General features: G+C 46.1%; 1 protein-coding gene across 2 annotated transcripts in view; it reads right to left on the bottom strand.

The window, feature by feature from the left end:
• MTA2 (metastasis associated 1 family member 2) overlaps positions 1-22,587 on the bottom strand; it is a 524,852-nt gene that overhangs the window by 420,433 nt on the left and 81,832 nt on the right. For both annotated transcript variants that reach the window (XM_069207047.1, XM_069207046.1), the window contains exons 8-9: positions 19,052-19,151; positions 921-1,109 (exon numbers count right to left, since the gene is read on the bottom strand). In XM_069207047.1, the coding sequence (XP_069063148.1) occupies positions 921-1,109; positions 19,052-19,151 (289 nt within the window). The remainder of the gene's footprint in view (positions 1-920; positions 1,110-19,051; positions 19,152-22,587) is intronic.

Raw genomic sequence — 22,587 nt, 5'->3', positions numbered from 1 at the left:
AGAGCCTTCTGCGATGCTTCCAGACCCAACGGCGACCACGCATGGAGGATTCTGGTGCAGGCCATCTAAGATCAGGAGGGGTAGGACAAAGCACAACTGGAAAGAAGGAGGAAATAATATACAAGAGGAGAGTTCCAGACACAACTTCTAGATGGCTACTAATGCATAGCATGTCAATCCAGAAGATTCTCACTGCGAAAAGTTTCCACCACACTTCTGAATTACAAACAAAAAAAAAGTGCTTCATTTGTGCTATCATAATTGATATATTTGTAAATATTTGCATAGGTCATTTACTTTTACATTTTGCTGTGTGCTAGAAAAAACAGACCTTTTCTTTCCCAGTACCAGATCCAACTGTCACATATATCCTCTCACTTTGAAGCCAGAGAAAGAGAAGTAAACACCAAGCTTCCTTATAAGACAGAGCCTGGCATTTGACCTCTGTCTTTGAACGCACAGCAAATGTGACAAGGTAAGAACAAAATTTAAAGTCCTCTTTACAGAAAGAGAGAAATTATAATGCAGGCCAACACAGAGTTGGACCAGGACATATAACACTGTTGAACTCAGTCTACAAATGTCATATCAGAAACAACATATTCTGAATCAAAACTATCCAATAGTGGTGACATTGATTAATGGACTCGGGAACAGAAGACCTTGCGGGGAATTTGGCTATGAAGGAAAGTGAGTTCAGTGGGAACTGGGGCTGGTGCCTGAAATTGAGTAGCGATGTTTCAACCTGCTGCGTTCGAGTAAGAAAGTAAGAAAAGAAACGGAGCATACATCATCATTTGCATTTATTCTGTACCATAAAATCTTTAAATAAAGTTTGGGTAAACAATCTGCTTTATCACCCTTCACATAATGCCATCAACCACTGCCTCACAACAGCCCTTTAATCCTCAGATACTCACAAAGTCCTGTCTGATGTCATTGAAGTCCTTGCCATACTTCTCAAGTGCTTCCTCAAACAGCATGGCCTCTGAGGCAGACCACTCTTCCATTTCATCTCGGCACAACACTGGTCCTCCCTGCGGCACTAGCGTTGACATGGCCTTGGCCAGGTCATATCCGTTCTTTTGCAGGGTGTCCATGGCATGGAACTGGGAAGATAAAATCGAAATGAAAAGCAGATCTTATTGCTCACAGTTTAACATACTCAAGAGAGCACACTGTTGACAGCTAAAAAAAGAGACAGAGCTGGGAACAAACTGAATCCCAAGGTATGCTCTCCAAGCAAGAGAAAAGAATAAGAGAAACATGGAGGTGGGCAGGCCAGTCGATGTGGTGCAGTTTCACAATCTGAACCACGGAATTTAAAGGGAGAAGGCTTGGGAAAGAGCAGGGAGCACAGGAAAGCAAAACTGTAGCATTCTTGGAATGCATCAATGTGGGGACAATGAAGATCCGGAGAGTGAAGAAATAAATACGAGGAGGGTAAAGAGCTAATGAATGGGTGGTCAACAGGGGAAAAGCACGCACGTAATGGAGGGAGCTCTGGCAATGTAATCCCAAGAAATATGATTAAGTTCACAAATGATTATGTGGTGTGTCAACCACAAAAAAGGAACAGACGATAAAGGAGACACAGAGGTATGCACATGCATGGAAATACACAGGCCCCTCAGGCAACACATTCAGGAGCGGCAACACCTTGTGGTGGTGTGGGAAGCCATGGAACAAAACTAAAACTGCATTCAAATTATAAAGCTGCTTAAAATATGAAAATATGAAAGAAAGGACATTGCAGACAATATTAAAGTGAAGTAGGACACATCTGATTATCAAACATCTTCATAAAACTGAAAGACGTGATGGAGCAATCCAAATGGTTTTGGTAAAAGTGAGCATCCATGTTCACTTATATAACAAATATAACAATGTCTCTTTTTGAATTGGGACGAAATATTGCGCTTATCCTCAAATATTATACAATATCATAGTTCTCAATAATTATGGCTGGGGCTTTATCAGAAAGTGACGGCTTAACAAAGGCTGCTATACTGCTTTAAAAGGCTAATGATCAAAATAATACGATGTAGACAATTAGATGTGAATGAAAAAATATGCAGCGTTTTCAACAATGGAAAAAGCTTTGTTGATGAAGTAAATGGTGGCAGATATTTTCATAAACTATTTATTTAAAACAAAAGACAGTAAGGAGCCTATGGATCACAACATTCCTCAATTATGAAAAAAGAATAGACAAACAAATTTTGCATGACTGAAGTACTCAAAGGAAATTAAGATATGACAAACACTGGTGAAACACGCAAAATTAAAACATGTGGCGAAACAACTAAGTATGAGGTAAAAAAAAAAACTAGACCTGACTGAATATGAGACTCGGAGGGTTTATACTTTTGTATGTAAATATGATTCTTTATAAGAGACTGCTGTGTTATGCTCTTAAATGAGAAAAGGACTGACTGTTTAACAACAGAGTTCACCTGAGGCAGCCTCTGAACCAGAAGCAATGAATGAGATTGACACTTCCTTTATTAATCTGACAATGAGGTCAAATTGGATGTTATAAAATATGATTTGTCATTTTGTCTTTTTAGAAATTTGAGAATTGATAATGTAACAATGAGAAATGTATTTAATTTAGCCATGTTTGAAGATTTAGCGAGTGTAAGGAAATGCCTCCTTGGCATGGTTGCCCCCTGACTTTTTGCCTTTGCTGATGCTATGTTTACAATTGAAAGTGTGCTGAGGCCTGCTAACCAGGCCCCAGCACCAGTGTTCTTTCCCTAACCTGTACTTTTGTATCCACAATTGGCAGACCCTGGCATCCAGATAAGTCCCTTATAACTGGTACTTCTAGTACCAAGGGCCCTGATGCCAAGGAAGGTCTCTAAGGGCTGCAGCATGTCTTATGCCACCCTGGAGACCTCTCACTCAGCACAGACACACTGCTTGCCAGCTTGTGTGTGCTAGTGAGGACAAAACGAGTAAGTCGACATGGCACTCCCCTCAGGGTGCCATGCCAGCCTCTCACTGCCTATGCAGTATAGGTAAGACACCCCTCTAGCAGGCCTTACAGCCCTAAGGCAGGGTGCACTATACCATAGGTGAGGGTGCCAGTGCATGAGCACTGTACCCCTACAGTGTCTAAGCAAAACCTTAGACATTGTAAGTGCAGGGTAGCCATAAGAGTATATGGTCTGGGAGTCTGTTTTACACGAACTCCACAGCACCATAATGGCTACACTGAAAACTGGGAAGTTTGGTATCAAACTTCTCAGCACAATAAATGCACACTGATGCCAGTGTACATTTTATTGCAAAATACACCCCAGAGGGCACCTTAGAGGTGCCCCTGAAACTTAACCGACTGTCTGTGTAGGCTGACTAGTTCCAGCAGCCTGCCACACTAGAGACATGTTGCTGGCCCCATGGGGAGAGTGCCTTTGTCACTCTGAGGCCAGTAACAAAGCCTGCACTGGGTGGAGATGCTAACACCTCCCCCAGGCAGGAGCTGTAACACCTGGCGGTGAGCCTCAAAGGCTCGCCCCTTTGTCACAGCACCGCAGGACACTCCAGCTAGTGGAGTTGCCTGCCCCCTCCGGCCCCGGCCCCCACTTTTGGCGGCAAGACCGGAGAAAATAATGAGAACAACAAGGAGGAGTCACTGGCCAGTCAGGACAGCCCCTAAGGTGTCCTGAGCTGAGGTGACTAACTTTTAGAAATCCTCCATCTTGCAGATGGAGGATTCCCCCAATAGGGTTAGGATTGTGACCCCCCTCCCCTTGGGAGGAGGCACAAAGAGGGTGTACCCACCCTCAGGGCTAGTAGCCATTGGCTACTAACCCCCCAGACCTAAACACGCCCTTAAATTTAGTATTTAAGGGCTACCCTGAACCCTAGAAAATTAGATTCCTGCAACAACAAGAAGAAGGACTGCCCAGCTGAAAACCCCTGCAGAGGAAGACCAGAAGACAACAACTGCCTTGGCTCCAGAAACTCACCGGCCTGTCTCCTGCCTTCCAAAGAACTCTGCTCCAGCGACGCCTTCCAAAGGGACCAGCGACCTCTGAATCCTCTGAGGACTGCCCTGCTTCGACGACGACAAGAAACTCCAGAGGACAGCGGACCTGCTCCAAAAAGACTGCAACTTTGTTTCAAGAAGCAGCTTTAAAGAACCCTGCAACTCCCCGCAAGAAGCGTGAGACTTGCAACACTGCACCCGGCGACCCCGACTCGGCTGGTGGAGAACCAACACCTCAGGGAGGACCCCCGGACTACTCTACGACTGTGAGTACCAAAACCTGTCCCCCCTGAGCCCCCACAGCGCCGCCTGCAGAGGGAATCCCGAGGCTTCCCCTGACCGCGACTCTCTGAACCCTAAGTCCCGACGCCTGGAAAAGACCCTGCACCCGCAGCCCCCAGGACCTGAAGGACCGGACTTTCACTGCAGAAGTGACCCCCAGGAGTCCCGCTCCCTTGCCCAAGTGGAGGTTTCCCCGAGGAAGCCCCCCTTGCCTGCCTGCAGCGCTGAAGAGATCCCGTGATCTCTCATTGACTTACATTGCGAACCCGACACTTGTTCTAACACTGCACCCGGCCGCCCCCGCACCGCTGAGGGTGAAATTTCTGTGTGGGCTTGTGTCCCCCCCCGGTGCCCTACAAAACCCCCCTGGTCTGCCCTCCGAAGACGCGGGTACTTACCTGCAAGCAGACCGGAACCGGGGCACCCCCTTCTCTCCATTGAAGCCTATGCGTTTTGGGCACCACTTTGAACTCAGCACCTGACCGGCCCTGAGCTGCTGGTGTGGTAACTTTGGGGTTGCTCTGAACCCCCAACGGTGGGCTACCTTGGACCAAGAACTGAACCCTGTAAGTGTCTTACTTACCTGGTAAAACTAACAAAAACTTACCTCCCCCAGGAACTGTGAAAATTGCACTGTGTCCACTTTTGAAATAGCTATTTGTGAATAACTTGAAAAGTATACATGCAATTGAAATTATTCAAAGTTCCTAATGTACTTACCTGCAATACCTTTCAAACAAGATATTACATGTTAAATTTGAACCTGTGGTTCTTAAAATAAACTAAGAAAAGATATTTTTCTACAACAAAACCTATTGGCTGGATTTGTCTCTGAGTGTGTGTACCTCATTTATTGTCTATGTGTATGTACAACAAATGCTTAACACTACTCCTTGGATAAGCCTACTGCTCGACCACACTACCACAAAATAGAGCATTAGTATTATCTATTTTTACCACTATTTTACCTCTAAGGGGAACCCTTGGACTCTGTGCATGCTATTCCTTACTTTGAAATAGCACATACAGAGCCAACTTCCTACAGCGAGTAAATAGGCGTCCAGGACCAGAGAAATTTGTTAAGGAAATAGTACGTCAAAAGGCTGAGTATGGACAGGAAATTATCTGATGATAATGGACTAATATGTAAATCTAAATTCTACTCAACAGTGTGTAATGATGAAATGCTAGCATCTTTTGAAAATTAGTATTAAATAATTTGGAAGCCTATAAGGAAAATACATCATTATTTCATGCAGTCTCACTAAAAGATCAAATGAGGCTTTGATTAGACCGCATGATCCATGTAGGAAAGTACCCTCCTTTTTGCATGGTTATTCCACGTTTTGCCTGCTGTCAGTGTGTTTTGACTATGTTCACTGGGATCCTGCTAACCAGGACCCCAGTGATTGTGCTCTCTACCTCTAAAATGTGGTTGCTTAGGACTTCGCACACCCCACAATTGGAATACTGGTGCTCCCATGTAGGTCCCTAATATATAGTACCTAGGTACCCAGGGCATTGGGGCACCAAGGGTCCCCCATGGGCTGCAGCATGTATTATGCCACCTATAGGAGCCCATGCAAAATGTGTCTGCACAAGAAGCAAGAGGGAATCTTCCTTGGAGTGAAGGAGTCACTCCCCTGCATCTGCAGGCACCAACTGCAACGACAACATGCTGCATGGATCCTCTTTTCTCCGGAAACTGTGTGAATCCTGCATCACAGGTGGTGGTCTGGAGGGGTCCCCTTGATCTCCTCTACCAGCTGTCCAACTTGGAAGATGGCAAGCCCTTGCCTCTATTTGCAGGACAGTACCCCTGTGTACAGCGACTCTTGCTGCTACCAAGGCTTGTTTGTTCCTCCTCCTAGGGATCTTTAGGCTCTGTGTAGCCCCGGCCTCCAGCACTCTTCCCTGCGAAGCACAATCTCCTGCCTGCTGCTCCAGCAACTTGGGACTCCTCTCCAGGTTGCTGAGTGGGCCTCACTGTGACTCCTGTGTTGGCTGCTTGTGAGTTGCCTGTGGGGGTTGCATCCTCGTCTTCCAACTCTCCTTACTGCTAAGATTCACCTGGGACAGCCCTCCTTGGGTTGAGTCCCCTTGGACCTTGCTGGTCCCCAGCAGCTCTGCAACTCTTTGTGACTTTTGCCTTTGCCAAGGCTTGTTGGTGGTTATCCAACACCACTGGCTGACTGCAAGTCTTCTTCCGACATGGGACATCGCCTGCATCACTTCTGGAACTATTTTCCTGCTCCAGTCCTGCCCAGCAATGACTCTGTCTCCCTCCTCAACCTGGTCCTGCATCTCTAGAAGGGTGGGTAGTGCATGCCACAACCAGAAACTCCAACTTGAAGTGGACTTGGCCCCCTTCCTTTGCAGGTCCTCTTCTGTCAGGATTCACCTTTGGTTTCTTGCAGTCTTGCTTGGGACTTGCACAGTCCTTTTCCAAAGTTTACCTGTGGGTTTGAGGAAAAACCAGGTACTTACCTCTTCTCTCCTGGTCGCTGGGAGGCACCATACCACTAAAAATACAAGTAAGAAAGTGCATTTTGGTACGCATTTACAAATCACTACTGGGAATGATGTCAACTTCTATCGATCTCCTACCTTTTGCTTTCCTGAAAATGAGACCATGGCAGGAAAAGGTCGACTACAAGAAAAAGGATTGTTCAATGTTTTAATCAAAGTTGCACCTCAAATGGTATCAGCAGTAGCTTGGTGGACAGTGGCGGACAATCCAGCCAAAGGTCTCTTATTCCTGCATCAGCTTCCAGATTATGTTACCACCACAGATGCATACCTAGAAGGATGAGGAGGACATCTGCAAGAACTTCAAGGAAAGTGGACCATAGCTCAGAAAGCCCTTCACATCAACCAACTAGAACTTCAAGCGATTTATCTAAGTCTTCAAGCCTTTCTTCCAAAAATAAAGAACACGTCTGTGCTCTTGCGCACAGACAACATGGGGGGGGGTGCTCCTCGGGGTAGCCACCACCTGGGCAAGGAAGAGGGTCGCTCCTGCACTGGAGTTCGGTTTCTTCAGGTCCTGGGGGCTGCGGCTGCAGTGTCTTTTCCAGGCGTCCGGTTCCTTGAAGCAAGCAGTCGCGGTCAGGGGGAGCCTTTGGATTCTCTCTGCAGGCGTCGCTGTGGGGGCTCACCTCTGGCTATTCACGGGCTCGCAGTCGCCGGGGAGTCCTCCCTGTGGTGTAAGTTTTCCGCAGGTCGAGCCGGGGGCGTCAGGTGCAGAGTGGAAAGTCTCACGCTTCCGGCAGGAAACGTATGGTCTTTAAAAGTTGATTCTTTGTTGCAAAGTTGCGGTTTTGGTGAACAGGGCCGCTGTCCTCGGGAGCTTCTTGGTCCTTTTAGATGCAGGGTAGTCCTATGAGGCTTCAGAGGTCGCTGGACCCTGGGGGACGTGTCGCTGTTGCAGTTTTTCTTGAAGTGAGGAGACAGGCCGGTAGGGCTGGGGCCAAAGCAGTTGGTGTCTCCGTCTTCTCTGCAGGGCTTCAGGTCAGCAGTCATCCTTTGTCTTCAGGTTGCAGGAATCTAGTTTCCTAGGTTCTGGGGGCCCCTAAATACTGAATTTAGGTGTGAGTTTAGGTCTGGGAGGGCAGTAGCCAATGGCTACTGTCCTTGAGGGTGGCTACACCCTCTTTGTGCCTCCTCCCTGTGGGGAGGGGGGCACATCCCTAATCCTATTGGGGGAATCCTCCAAAATCAAGATGGAGGTTTTCTAAAGGCAGGGGTCACCTCAGCTCAAGACACCTTAGGGGCTGTCCTGACTGGCGGGTGACTCCTTGTTTTTCTCATTATCTCCCCTGGACTTGCCGCCAAAAGTGGTGGCTGCGTCCAGGGGGCGGGCATCTCCACTAGCTGGAGTGCCCTGGGGCATTGTAACACGAAGCCTGAGCCTTTGAGGCTCTGTAGGAAGTTGGCTCTGTATGCACTATTTCAAAGTGAGGAATAGTATGCACAGAGTCCAAGGGTTCCCCTTAGAGGTAAGATAGTGGCAAAAAGAGAATACTAATGCTCTATTTTGTGGTAGTGTGGTCGAGCAGTAGGCTTATCAAAGGAGTAGTGTTAAGCATTTGTTGTACATACACACAGGCAATAAATGAGGAACACACACTCGGAGACAAATCCAGCCAATAGGTTTTGTTATAGAATGAAAATGTCACTTACCCAGTGTACATCTGTTCGTGGCATCAGTCGCTGAGATTCACATGGTATGCATGAGCTCGCCATCTGGTGTTGGGTCGGAGTGTTACAAGTTGTTTTTCTTCGAAGAAGTGTTTTCGAGTCACGGGACCGAGTGACTCCTCCTTCTGTGCTCATTGCGCATGGGCATCGACTCCATCTTCGATTGTTTTCCCCGCAGAGGGTGAGGTAGGAGTTGTACTATAGTAATAGTGCCCGCGCAATGAAAAGTGTAAGTATGTACCTATTAAAGGTTTAAATAATATATATACAAATGTACAAAATTGAAGGTAACTTCTGAACTGCTACAGGCTTCCGGGGAGGTGGGTGGGCCCATGTGAATCTCAGCGACTGATGCCACGAACAGATGTACACTGGGTAAGTGACATTTTCAGTTCGATGGCATCTGTCGCTGTAGATACACATGGTATGCATAGACTAGTAAGCAGTTAGTTCCCCATAAGCGGTGGTTTAGCCTGTAGGAGTAGAAGTTGTCTGAAATAGAGTTCTTAATACAGCTTGACCTACTGTAGCTTGTTGTGCGGATAGCACATCTATACAGCAGTGTTTGGTGAATGTGTGAGGCGTAGACCAAGTGGCTGCCTTACATATTTCCTGCATTGGGATGTTTCCTAAAAAGGCCATTGAAGCACCTTTTTTCCTTGTTGAATGTGCCCTGGGAGTAATGGGCAGTTGTCTTTTTGCTTTAAGGTAGCAGATTTGGATGCATTTAACTATCCATCTGGGTATACCTTGTTTTGATATTGGGTTACCTGCATGAGGTTTTTGGAATGCAATAAATAGCTGTTTAGTCTTTCTGATGTTTTTTGTTCTGTCAATGTAGTACATTAATGCTCTTTTGACATCTAATGTATGTAGTGCTCTTTCAGCCACAGAATCTGGCTGTGGGAAAAAAACTGGTAGTTCTACCGTTTGATTTAGATGGAATGGTGAAATAACTTTTGGTAAAAATTTTGGATTAGGTCGTAGGACGACCTTATTTTTATGTATTTGTATAAAAGGTTCTTGTGTTGTGAACGCTTGAATTTCACTTACTCTTCTTAGAAATGTAATGGCGATGAGAAAGGCAACTTTCCAGGTTAGGAATTGTATTCCGCAAGAGTGCATGGGTTCGAAAGGTGGGCCCATGAGTCTTGTTAGAACCACGTTTAGGTTCCATGAAGGAACAGGTGGTGTTCTTGGTGGTATAATTCTTTTAAGCCCTTCTATGAATGCTTTGATAACTGGTATCCTATACAAGGAAGTTGAATAGGTAGTTTGCAGGTATGCAGATATTGCTGCAAGGTGTATTTTAATAGAAGAGAAGGCTAGCTTTGCTTTTTGTAAATGGAGCAAGTAATGTACTATATGTTTTGGAGTTGCGTCTAGTGGTTGTATCTGATTATGATGGCAGTACCAAACAAATCTTTTCCACTTACTTGCGTAGCAGTGTCTAGTGGATGGCCTTCTGGCCTGCTTTATGACTTCCATACACTCTTGGCTAAGTTGTAAGTGTCCGAATTCTAGGATTTCAGGAGCCAGATTGCTAGATTCAGCGATGCTGGGTCCGGGTGTCTGATCTGTTGGTTGTGTTGCGTTAACAGATCTGGTTTGTTGGGCAGTTTGATGTGGGGTACTACAGACAGATCTAGCAGTGTTGTGTACCAGGGTTGTCTTGCCCACGTTGGTGCTATTAAAATGAGTTTGAGTTTGTTTTGACTCAATTTGTTTACTAGGTAAGGAAGGAGAGGGAGAGGAGGAAAAGCGTAAGCAAATATTCCTGACCAGTTCATCCATAGGGCATTGCCTTGGGATTGCTTGTGTGGGTATCTGGACGCGAAGTTTTGGCATTTTGCGTTCTCTTTTGTTGCAAATAAGTCTATTTGAGGTGTTCCCCAGAGTGTGAAGTAGGTGTTCAGAATCTGTGGGTGGATTTCCCATTCGTGGACTTGCTGGTGATCTCGAGAGAGATTGTCTGCCAGCTGATTCTGGATCCCCGGAATAAACTGTGCTATTAGACCAATTTGATGGTGGATTGCCCACTTCCATATTTTTTGAGCTAACAAGCTTAACTGCGTTGAATGTGTTCCTCCTTGTTTGTTTAGATAATACATCGTTGTCATGTTGTCTGTTTTGACAAGGATGTATTTGTGGGTTATGATTGGTTGGAAAGCTTTTAGTGCTTGAAAAACTGCTAATAATTCTAGATGATTTATATGCAGTTTTGTTTGATGTATGTTCCATTGTCCTCTTATGTTGTGTTGATTGAGATGTGCTCCCCACCCTGTCATGGAAGCATCTGTTGTTATTACGTACTGTGGCACTGGGTCTTGGAAAGGCCGCCCTATGTTTAAATTTATACTGTTCCACCATAGAAGCGAGAGGTAAGTTTGGCGGTCTAGCAACACCAGATCCAGAAGGTGACCCTGTGCTTGAGACCACTGTGAGGCTAGGCACTGTTGTAAGGGCCTCATGTGCAGTCTTGCGTTTGGGACAATGGCTATGCATGAGGACATCATGCCTAGGAGCTGTAGTATTGTTCTTGCTTGTATTGTTTGGTTTGGAGACATGTGTTGAATGACTGTTGAAATTGTGAATCCTTTGTGGAGTTGGCGTTGCTACTCCTTTTGTCGTGTCTATTATGGCTCCTAGATATTGCTGTACTTTGCTTGGCAGAATGTTTGATTTTGCAAAGTTGACGGTGAACCCTAGTTTGTAGAGGGTTTGTATGACTTGATTTGTGTGGTTTGAGCATTGTGTGAGCGAACTGGTTTTGATTAGCCAGTCGTCTAGATACGGGAACACATGTATTTGCTGCCTTCTGATGTGTGCAGCGACTACTGCTAGGCATTTTGTGAATACTCTTGGAGCGGTTGTTAACCAAAAGGCAATACTTTGAATTGGTAATGTATTCCTTTGAATACAAACCTTAGATATTTCCTGTGTGATTGATGTATTGGTATATGGAAATATGCGTCTTTGAGGTCTAGGGTTGTCATGTAGTTGTGTTTTTTGAGCAATGGTAACACTTCTTGTAGTGTGACCATGTGAAAGTGGTCTGATTTGATGAATGTGTTTACTACTCTGAGGTCTAGAATTGGTCTCAGTGTTTCGTCCTTTTTTGGTATCAAGAAGTACAGTGAATAAACTCCTGTGTTTATTTGTGTGCTTGGTACTAATTCTATTGCATTTTTTTGCAGTAGTGCTTGAACTTCTATCTCTAGAAGCTGTGAATGGTGTTTTGATAAATTTTGTGATTTTGGTGGTATGTCTGGAGGGAATTGCAGGAATTCTATGCAATAACCATGTTGGATAATTGCTAGGACCCATGTGTCTGTAGTTATTTTGTCCCATGCTTCGTAATATTGACGTATCCTCCCCCCCACTGGTGTTGTGTGGGGGGGGTGAGTGACGTGTGAGTCACTGCTTGTTGGTAGTGGTTTTGGGGCTTTGAAATCTTCCTCTATTCCTAGGGAATTGCCCCCCTCTATACTGGCCCCGAAAACCTCCCCTGTACTGTCCCTGGTAGGTGGACGGTGCGGACTGTGAGGTGCTAGCTTGTGTGGCCTGACCCCGAAACCCTCCTCTAAAAGGTGTTTTGCGGAAGGTGTTATAAGATCCTCTGCTCTGCGGGGAGTAGAGTGCGCCCATGGCCTTGGCAGTGTCAGTGTCCTTCTTGAGCTTTTCTATGGCTGTGTCGACCTCCGGACCGAACAGAAGTTTTTCGTTTACTGGCATGTTAAGTACTGCCTGCTGAATTTCTGGCTTGAATCCAGACGTTCTGAGCCATGCGTGCCTACGGATGGTAACCAACGTATTAATGGTCCTTGCGGCCGTGTCTGCTGCATCCATGGAGGAGCGTATTTGATTGTTGGAAATGTTTTGACCCTCCTCAACAACCTGTTTTGCTCTTTTTTGCAGATCTTTTGGGAGATGTTCAATGAGATGCTGCATCTCATCCCAGTGGGCTCTGTCGTATCGCGCTAGCAGCGCTTGTGAATTTGCGATGCGCCACTGGTTTGCTGCTTGGACAGCAACCCTCTTCCCGGCTGCATCGAACTTCCTGCTTTCTTTATCTGGGGGAGGTGCATCCCCAGAAGTGTGTGAATTTGCCCGTTTTCTGGCAGCCCCTACCACCACAGAATCTGGTGGCAGCTGAGAGGTGATGAATACAGGGTCCGTAGGAGGCGCCTTATACTTTTTGTCCACTCTAGGCGTTACTGCCCTACTTTTAACTGGCTCCTTGAAGATCTCCTCTGCATGGCGTAGCATGCCTGGGAGCATCGGCAGGCTTTGGTAGGAGCTGTGGGTGGAAGAGAGGGTGTTAAATAAAAAATCATCCTCTACTTGTTCCAAGTGTAGTTCCACATTATGGAATAGTGCTGCTCTAGCCACCACTTGTGAATAGGCTGTGCTGTCTTCCGGTGGTGATGGCCTAGTTGGGTATGTGTCTGGGCTGTTATCAGACACTGGTGCGTCGTACAAGTCCCATGCATCCTGATCTTGGTCATCGTGGCTCATGGCGGTGTGAGCTGGCGAATGTGACGGGGTGTAAGTTGGCGAAGCCGGAGTTACAGGTGGAGGCGAGGGAGGAGGTGTTACCTTTTGTGCTGTTTGTTGCTGAGGAGTAAACTGAAGCGTTCTCTTTCGTTTGACAGGTGGAAGGGTACTGATCTTCCCAGTCCCCTGCTGAATAAAGATACGCTTTTGCGTGTGATCCACGTCAGTGGATTGCAGTTCTTGTTCAAATCTGTGTTTCTTCATTTGTGAAGACATAGAATGCTCTTCAGTATAGGAGCCTGAAACAGGGTCTGATGTCGCTTTTTTCGGCTCCGAAAACCCTGTTGATTGGTTTTTCGGCTCCGAGGTAACCTTCCTCTTTTTCTGTGCCGAAAATTCTTGGCCTCTATGGTCTTCGGCGCCACTGTCTCGGCGTCGATCCGTGTCGACACCGAACTCTCGGTGTCGATGCTTCTCTTTAGCACTCTCTCGGTCCCGAGGAGGCTGCGTGCCGGTGTCTCGACCGAAGTCGGACGATCTCGACACTGAATGGGCCTTTTTCGGTGCCGATTGTTGGTCACCGAGAATTTGGGTGGAGCCATGGCCGGTTGGCAGTGGCGTCCCCTGGGCCTTCTTTCCTTTTTTAAGTTCTGATCTCGACGTCTTACTCACAGTTTTTGTAGAGTCTAGTTCGTCGGAGTCTGAATCCTGGATGGAAAAGGATTCCTCCTGTTCCTCTTCTGTCTCGAACTGTCGACGCTCCTTTGGCGTGGACGCCATCTGCAGTCTTCTCGCTCGACGGTCGCGCAGAGTTTTTTGGGACCGGAACGCCCGACAGGCCTCACAGGATTCTTCGCTGTGCTCGGGTGACAGGCACAGGTTACAGACCGAGTGTTGGTCCGTATAAGGATATTTGTTGTGGCATTCGGGACAGAATCGAAACGGGGTCCGTTCCATCGGCGTTGTTCTCCATGCGGTCGGGCCGACTAGGCCCCGACGGTGTGCCGAAATCTACCCCGAAGGGCACCGAAGCGCTTCGATGTTCAATGCGTCGTCGTATGTGTCTATCTCGAACCGGATCGCAACGATACCGTCGAAAATCTTCCGTTTTCAGCTATCTTTCCGTTCCGAAACTCGGAGCGACAGGAACACGTCCGAACCCGATGGCGGAAAGAAAACAATCGAAGATGGAGTCGACGCCCATGCGCAATGAGCACAGAAGGAGGAGTCACTCGGTCCCGTGACTCGAAAACACTTCTTCGAAGAAAAACAACTTGTAACACTCCGACCCAACACCAGATGGCGAGCTCATGCATACCATGTGTATCTACAGCGACAGATGCCATCGAACAAATATATTTTCTTAATTTATTTTAAGAACCACAGGTTCAAGTTCTACATGCAATATCTCATTTGAAAGGTATTGCAGGTAAGTACTTTAGGAACTTTGAATCATTACATTAGCATGTATACTTTTTACATAAAACACAATAAGCTGTTTTAAAAGTGGACACAGTGCAATTTTCACAGTTCCTGGGGGAGGTAAAGTAATGTTAGTTTTAGCAGGTAAGTAAATTACCTACAGGTTTGAGATTGGGGTCCAAAGTAGCCCACCGTTGGGGGTTCAGAGCAACCCCAAAGTTATCACACCTGCAGCTCAGGGCCGGTCAGGTGCAAAGGTCAAAGAGGTGCCCAAAACACATAGGCTTCAATGGAGAGAAGGGGGTACCCCGGTTCTAGTCTGCCAGCAGGTAAGTACCCGCGTCTTCGGAGGGCAGACCAGGGGGGTTTTGTAGGGCACCGGGGGGGGGGGGGGGTGACACGAGTCAGCACAAAAAGTACACCCTCAGCAGCGCGGGGGCGGCCGGGTGCAGTGTGTAAACACGCGTCGGGTTTCCAATAGTTTCCTATGGGAGACCAAGGGGTCTCTTCAGCGATGCAGGCAGGCAAGGGGGGCTCCTCGGGGTAGCCACCGCCTGGGCAAGGGAGAGGGCCTCCTGGTGGTCACTCCTGCACCGGAGTTCCGTTCCTTCAGGTGCTAGGGGCTGTAAGTAAACGCGTCTTCGGAGGGCAGACCAGGGGGGTTTTGTAGGGCACCGGGGGGGGGGGGGGGGGGGGGGACAAGTCAGCACAAAAAGTACACCCTCAGCAGCGCGGGGGCGGCCGGGTGCAGTGTGCAAACACGCGTCGGGTTTCCAATGGTTTTCAATGAGAGATCAAGGGATCTCTTCAGCGTTGCAGGCAGGCAAGGGAGAGGGCCTCCTGGGGGTCACTCCTGCACAGGAGTTCCGTTCCTTTAGGTGCTGGGGGCTGCGGGTGCAGGGTCTTTTCCAGCCGTCGGGAAATGGAGTTCAGGCAGTCGCGGTCAGGGGGAGCCTCGGGATTCCCTCTGCAGGCGTCGCTGTGGGGGCTCAGGGGGGACAACTTTGGTTACTCACGGTCTTGGAGTCGCCGGAGGGTCCTCCCTGAGGTGTTGGTTCTCCACCAGTCGAGTCGGGGTCGCCGGGTGCAGTGTTGCAAGTCTCACGCTTCTTGCGGGGAGTTGCAGGGGTCTTTAAATCTGCTCCTTGAAACAAAGTTGCAGTTCTTTTGGAGCAGTGCCGCTGTCCTCGGGAGTTTCTTGTCTTTCTTGAAGCAGGGCAGTCCTCAGAGGATTCAGAGGTCGCTGGTCCCTTGGAAAGTGTCGCTGGAGCAGGTTTCTTTGGAAGGCAGGAGACAGGCCGGTAAGTCTGGGGCCAAAGCAGTTGGTGTCTTCTGTTCTTCCTCTGCAGGGGTTCTTCAGCTCAGAAGTCCTCTTCTTGTAGTTTCAGGAATCTAAATTCTTAGGTTCAGGGAAGCCCTTAAATACTAAATTTAAGGGCGTGTTTAGGTCTGGGGGGTTAGTTGCCAATGGCTACTAGCCCTGAGGGTGAGTACACCCTCTTTGTGCCTCCTCCCAAGGGGAGGGGGTCACATCCCTAATCCTATTGGGGGAATCCTCCATCTGCAAGATGGAGGATTTCTAAAAGTCAGAGTCACCTCAGCTCAGGACACCTTAGGGGCTGTCCTGACTGGCCAGTGACTCCTCCTTGTTGTTTTCTTTGTTTCCTCCGGCCTTGCCGCCAAAAGTGGGGGCCGTGGCCGGAGGGGGCGGGCAACTCCACTAGCTGGAGTGTCCTGCGGTGCTGTGACAAAAGGGGGGAGCCATTGAGGCTCACCGCCAGGTGTTACAGCTCCTGCCTGGGGGAGGTGTTAGCATCTCCACCCAGTGCAGGCTTTGTTACTGGCCTCAGAGTGACAAAGGCACTCTCCCCATGGGGCCAGCAACATGTCTCTAGTGTGGCAGGCTGCTGGAACCAGTCAGCCTACACAAATAGTCGGTTAAGGTTTCAGGGGGCACCTCTAAGGTGCCCTCTGGGGTGTAGTTTACAATAAAATGTACACTGGCATCAGTGTGCATTTATTGTGCTGAGAAGTTTGATACCAAACTTCCCAGTTTTCAGTGTAGCCATTATGGTGCTGTGGAGTTCGTGTAAAACAGACTCCCAGACCATATACTCTTATGGCTACCCTGCACTTACAATGTCTAAGGTATTGCTTAGACACTGTAGGGGCACAGTGCTCATGCACTGGTGCCCTCACCTATGGTATAGTGCACCCTGCCTTAGGGCTGTAAGGCCTACTAGAGGGGTGACTTATCTATACCTGCATAGGTAGTGAGAGGCTGGCATGGCACCCTGAGGGGAGTGCCATGTCGACTTACTCGTTTTGTTCTCACCAGCACACACAAGCTGGCAAGCAGTGTGTCTGTGCTGAGTGAGGGGTCTCCAGCGTGGCATAAGACATGCTGCAGCCCTTAGAGACCTTCCTTGGCATCAGGGCCCTTGGCACCAGGGGTACCACTTACAAGGGACTTATCTGGATGCCAGGGTGTGCCAATTGTGGAATCAAAAGTACAGGTTAGGGAAAGAACACTGGTGCTGGGGCCTGGTTAGCAGGCCTCAGCACACTTTCAATTCAAAACATAGCATCAGCAAAGGCAAAAAGTCAGGGGGTAACCATGCCAAGGAGGCATTTCCTTACAATGACCATGCGCAATTGAGCCGAAATGGAGGAGTCACTCGGTCCAGTGACTCAAAAAGACTTCTTCGAAGAAAAACAACTTGTAACACTCCGAGCCCAACAGTAGATCGCAGGAACTGTGCATAGCATGTGTATCTGAAGCTACACATGCCACCGAACATACATATATAAATATATATGAATATATTCTACACTTAACATGTTCCTAGGTCATTGCATAGATTATATATAAGATGCTTAATTAGATGCTTACGAGTCTGTTTTTATTTTATCTATCACAATAGGTAAATATTGCCTCAACTATTTATCTACAAGCATTTCACTATTGAAATATTGCTGAAAGATAAAATACTGTTATAAAAGTACACAAATTAACTACAAATACTGTAACTCTTGAAAGCCTTTGTTTATAACAACTTTAAATCTCAATATATTATATTCCATACACATTTCCTTGATTATGTAATCACGTATCTATATATTTACTACTCTAATCATACTGTACAAGAGGAAAGAAAAACATTTACTCTCTTGAAAACTTTAATTTGTCTGACCATCACCCTATACTCATATCATCGTATCTTCTATCTCCACTCTCTGACGCATCCCAAATCCATTCTACTACTATGATCTCCAAAATAACCCTTCCCAGACTCTTTCCTCCTCTACTCCTCCTGGCTCACCCTAAACCTCAGTTTACGACAATGAACGCCCAAACAACCCTACTAAATTCTACTTCATTCATCTCTCCATTGACTTATCCCTAGCCCCATTTAACTACTACGATCTCCCCAATATCTTTCTACAGACTATTACATCCTCAACCTCTACTTTACTCATCCCAAACCTCATCGTACTACCATGATCTTCAAATTAACTCTTCTGGATTCTTCCCCCTCTATCCCTCCATTATTCTATTCAAATCAACTAACAGACTTGCATCTCCTATGCTCAATTTATCTCATACCTCCCTATACCAATACCATGCTCATATTTCCCTATACTAATCCACCACTAATCCTTTTGGGTTCCAGAGTAGCGTGCTACTTGCCGAAAAGCATTCTGGCCCCTTGTCAGTGGTAGTAAGCGGGGAACATCCGGAACACAACCTACGTTGTTAACGCAATCGGACCCATCCTGGCGTTGACTCCTCCTCCCTTTCTCTCTGCCTTAACCACACGTGTGCTGAACAATGTACATGTGTGGTTAAGGCAGAGAAAAAGGGAGAGTGCATCGGGAGAGGGCGCAGTCAGGTAAGTTGGGATGGAGAAGAGTTAGGGGGGTAGTTTTTAGGTGTGGGGGTGGTTTAAGGGCTTGGAAAGGTCGGGTAGCTTTTTTTTTTTTAGGAGCGGGGATCAGGGTAGTTCTGGTTTTAAGGGGTGGGGGGATATGGGTAGTTCCGGTTTTTAGGGGTGGGGGATCGGAATAGTTAGTTTTTTGGGAGGTGGGGGGTCGGCAGTCTGGTTTTTGGGGGTGGGGTAGTTTGGTTTCTGGGTGGGGGTCGGGGTAGTTAGTGTTTTTGGGGGTGGGAGGATCAGGGCAGTGTGTTTTTTGGGGGCGGGTAGGGTAGTTTCATTTTTGGGGGTGGGGAAATCAGGGTACTGTTTTTTGAGGGGCGGGGAGGTGTCTGATGTTTTTAGGGCATGTGGGTGAGGTCAGGGAAGGGCTTCGGGTGGGTGGAAGGTACCCTGTGCAATTTTAGTATTAGGGGTGGGGTACTGCTGGGCCTTAGCGCAAGTAGGGGGGGTCTCATGCAAGAACCACGCATGCTGCTCCTACACATGCTTTTAGTAGGCATGCTTTTACAACCAAAAATCATTGTAAAGGCATGCTTGGTAAAGGTATTAATGTAACAAAGTGTCGTTGTTCAGGCATGCGTGGTTCCAGCATTCATTGTTCCATCATACATTTCCCCCATACTGACCTATTTGTCTAAATAACCCTCAAGTCTAACCACAGTTTAGAGTATAGGAGACATCTCAGGCTTACTGTAGCAGTGCAGATAGCACTTACCAATGTGATATCTCTAGAGGCAGCTGCAGCACTCATGTGTAAACTGGGCTGTCGGATGGAGCTACTGCAGTCTAGGGCTCGTGCAAACGTCCCAACGGCACTGAGAAAACAATAAAAGGAGCATTAGCACACATACAGGAAAAGACCGTGGGTTAAGACAGTGAGAAAAAGTATGCATTACATCCCTGGAGCCGATACAGTAAACTATAGCACAGAGATCCCAAAACCCAATATTTAAAAAGATACTTTTCCACTTCTTATTTAAAATAGAAACACAGCCAAAAGGTGGGAGCGTGTGTGTGCGCTAAAATAATGAATTAAACCAAAACAAATAAGGTACGCAAGACTAACCACCAACAGAGCAGAGCCTAGTTTAAGAAAAATAAAGCAGGAAATGAATCTCCATGCATATGCTGCTGTAAGAAAACTGGCCATGCTCATGAAGAAGTCTAGGAGTCACAACTGTCACATAGTGCACAGAAGAGTATGCGAGGTAGTTTGATATTTCACTCACTGACCAAGGAATTCATGGCACTGCTGCCCTTGGATATTGTTTTTCCTAGGTTTCTTGTCCTCACTCAACCTTCTCGGCCATCCTGCTTTTTAAAGTTTTTTCTTGAGGTAGAAGAGTCTTTTCCACACTTTTTTCTAAGAGATATTGTTCACTCACATTCAGACTTCCTATCACAAGGCTGGTTCTCTTAAGGAAGGTATCGACCTTCAGCTGGGTTAATGGCTAAGAAGGGCGACCCACATGTGTGCATGGTCTTCCTTCCTACTTCTCATACCACTGTTAAGTGGTGTGACTTTTGGTAGATGTACTACAGAAGGTTGATGGACAAAGGTGTCTGCATTTGAGCACTGGAAAGGCAGATATCTTCGGTTCAAAGGCACCTCTTCCTAGCCTTGATCTACTCTTGAAAGGACTCACTCTTGAAACCAACCCCTAGGTCAATTTATAATCCTCAGCGTCAATGCTGCTCTCGCTCACAGACCTCCTTCATATGTTAAGTACTGTATCATTCAAAGCATTCAACAGTGACAACTTCAGAGCACTCTGGCTTGGTGCCAACAGATAAGGTGTGCAATCTGGTAATTTCCCATTTCTAACAGTACTAGGCTGATTCAGGGTGCTTGGCACCCCATTGAGGCTTAATGATCTGGATGTAATTAGAAGGGAAAAACACAAAGAACGGAAAGGTCAAGGAGCAAGTTACATAAGTTAAAAACATTCTCTACTTTAGAGAAGACTCCAACTGGATAATAGTTACTATTTTTATAAACTTCACTAACTCAGCTCAGTGAAGTCGAGCTGTCAAAGTGTACTCTAGGAAGTAGAGGGGGTTAAAAACTCAAACACAGAATGACAAACACTACTAAATAACATAATTGTCTAGACAGTGCTTTATCTTTGGAAACAAAAATGGAGGAAATTGACTGCATTTAACAACCAGGTAAATGAAGACAATTATAATTGTTAGTTCTAAAAAATAAATTAAGTTCTAGCATGATATACCCACTAACCATAATACACTATACTCTGCTCTTCATCAAAAGGTAAGGAATTAGATTTTATTCTTTGACTGGTTAAGTTTCAAATGGAAATGAACAGTGGTTAACAACATTTGGGCCCTCAAGAAAGGAAGACTTGCTGTTGACGAAGCCCCATCTCCCTCTTTAACCCCAAATACATAACTATCTTAAGCTGGGGTGGGAGAGTGCAGAAACATGTGGCCTTGCCTCTGTTCACCAAGCCTTGGTAACACCATATTGCTGCAAATACAAAATATTGGGAACTTCACTCCATTAAAATGGAGAGTGAAGTTAAATTGCTGCAAAATCAGGGAACCACAGCCTTTCAAATAACTAAACACAGAACTGGAGAGACAAACCAAGGCAGTCTGGACTGGAAACAGAAAGGGGAGAGATAAACCTTTGGTCAAGTACAACACAGCCCACGATTACGCTAAAGAACTGCGGCCATTAAGAAACACAGGGAAAGAACAGCAAAATAGCTCTAAAACGTCAGAAGAAAATATTTTTTAAAAACCCACACTTCAAAATTTTACTCACTGTTTTGTTAAGTGAAGAAAGCAGGTGGACGTGCAAAGTTCATGGTAAGAAACACAATCAGTATAAAACCGGCAGAGTGTTTGCGAACGAGAAAAGGATGTACAATTCTGTTTAAGCATCAACAATTATCGATAACATCAGGATGAGAGGGAATGGACAATATTTGTCAGTGGGGCTTTTTGTGCAGATGGTGAGGTTTATATGAGAGCAATCCAGTGTACTTCAAGTCAGACAAATCTACCCCCAAAAAAAAAAAAAAACAGACAACTGCATTTCACAAATGAATAACAGCGAGTGAAAGCCATTATTTCTTGGATTTCATATCATGTGCCCTGCCATTATATTACCACTGGAAGCAAACAGGTTTACCAAATACCCATTTGAGGGGGAAAAAAAAAACACAAAAAAACAAGCAATCAGTTGATTTTTTTGACATGTTTGAAGGTCACAATTAGAACTTTAGAGAAAACGAGGCAACGGGAGAAATAACACTAGTCAACAAAATGGTTTGAGAAGTTACCTCCTCCTTTCTCCTGAAATGAAAAGAGAAAAGAAAACCGTAGCTCCTAAAGTAAATGGAAAACATAATTCTCGAGTTTTAGGACATCCTGCTAAAAATAAAGAAGTGAGTTATCAAGTGGAATTGAGTGACTACTTGTGCAAATAACACACCATGAAAGCTGAGGGGTTGGTGCTCTCACACGTGCAGCAAGACACCTTTTTATAGTTTTCCCTCACGTCTGAAGGTGAGGGCAGAACAAAGACTATCAAAAAGAGGAATGCAGATTTTGGATTTCAGCCACTTCATTCAGGAAATCATACTTCCAATCAAATAAAGCACCTATGCCCAAAAGTTTTTAAATCACTGTAACATGTTCAGTGTAGTCTGCTGATTGACTCTAAAAGGGGCTTGGACAAGAAAACAGGTGGTGGACAATCTCAGTATCATTTTTTAACTGCACACCAGTGTTCACTGCTGAACACAGCAACTCTCTCTATTCACATTATTGAAAGTGATCTGCCAAGACTACCACCAGTAGCAGTGGTTAAGGCTCGAAATCTGTAGAGAAGCTAACTGAGCAATACAAGTGAATTAATTTGCAAAACTACTGATTCTGGCACTGCACTTTGTAGGAAGTTGGCTCTGTATAAACTATCTCAAAGTGAGAGAGTGTGCACAGAGTCCAAGGGTTCCACTTAGAGGTTGATAGTGGCAAAAGTAGATAATACTAATGCTCTATTTTGAGGTAGTGTGGTCGAGCAGTAGTCTTATCAGAGGGTAGTGTTAAGCATTTGTTGGACACACAGAGGCAATAAATGAGGAACACACTCAAAGACTTACTCCAGGCCAATAGTTTTTATATAGAAAAATATATTTTCTTAATTTATTTTAGAACCACAAGATTCAAGATTTGAGGTAAGTACATAAAATGCAAGGTATTTCACATGGGTAAGTACAGAAT

Source organism: Pleurodeles waltl, chromosome 9 (genome assembly GCF_031143425.1).
Source record: "Pleurodeles waltl isolate 20211129_DDA chromosome 9, aPleWal1.hap1.20221129, whole genome shotgun sequence".
NCBI lineage: Eukaryota > Metazoa > Chordata > Amphibia > Caudata > Salamandridae > Pleurodeles > Pleurodeles waltl.
This window is presented reverse-complemented; position numbering and strand designations above follow the sequence as displayed.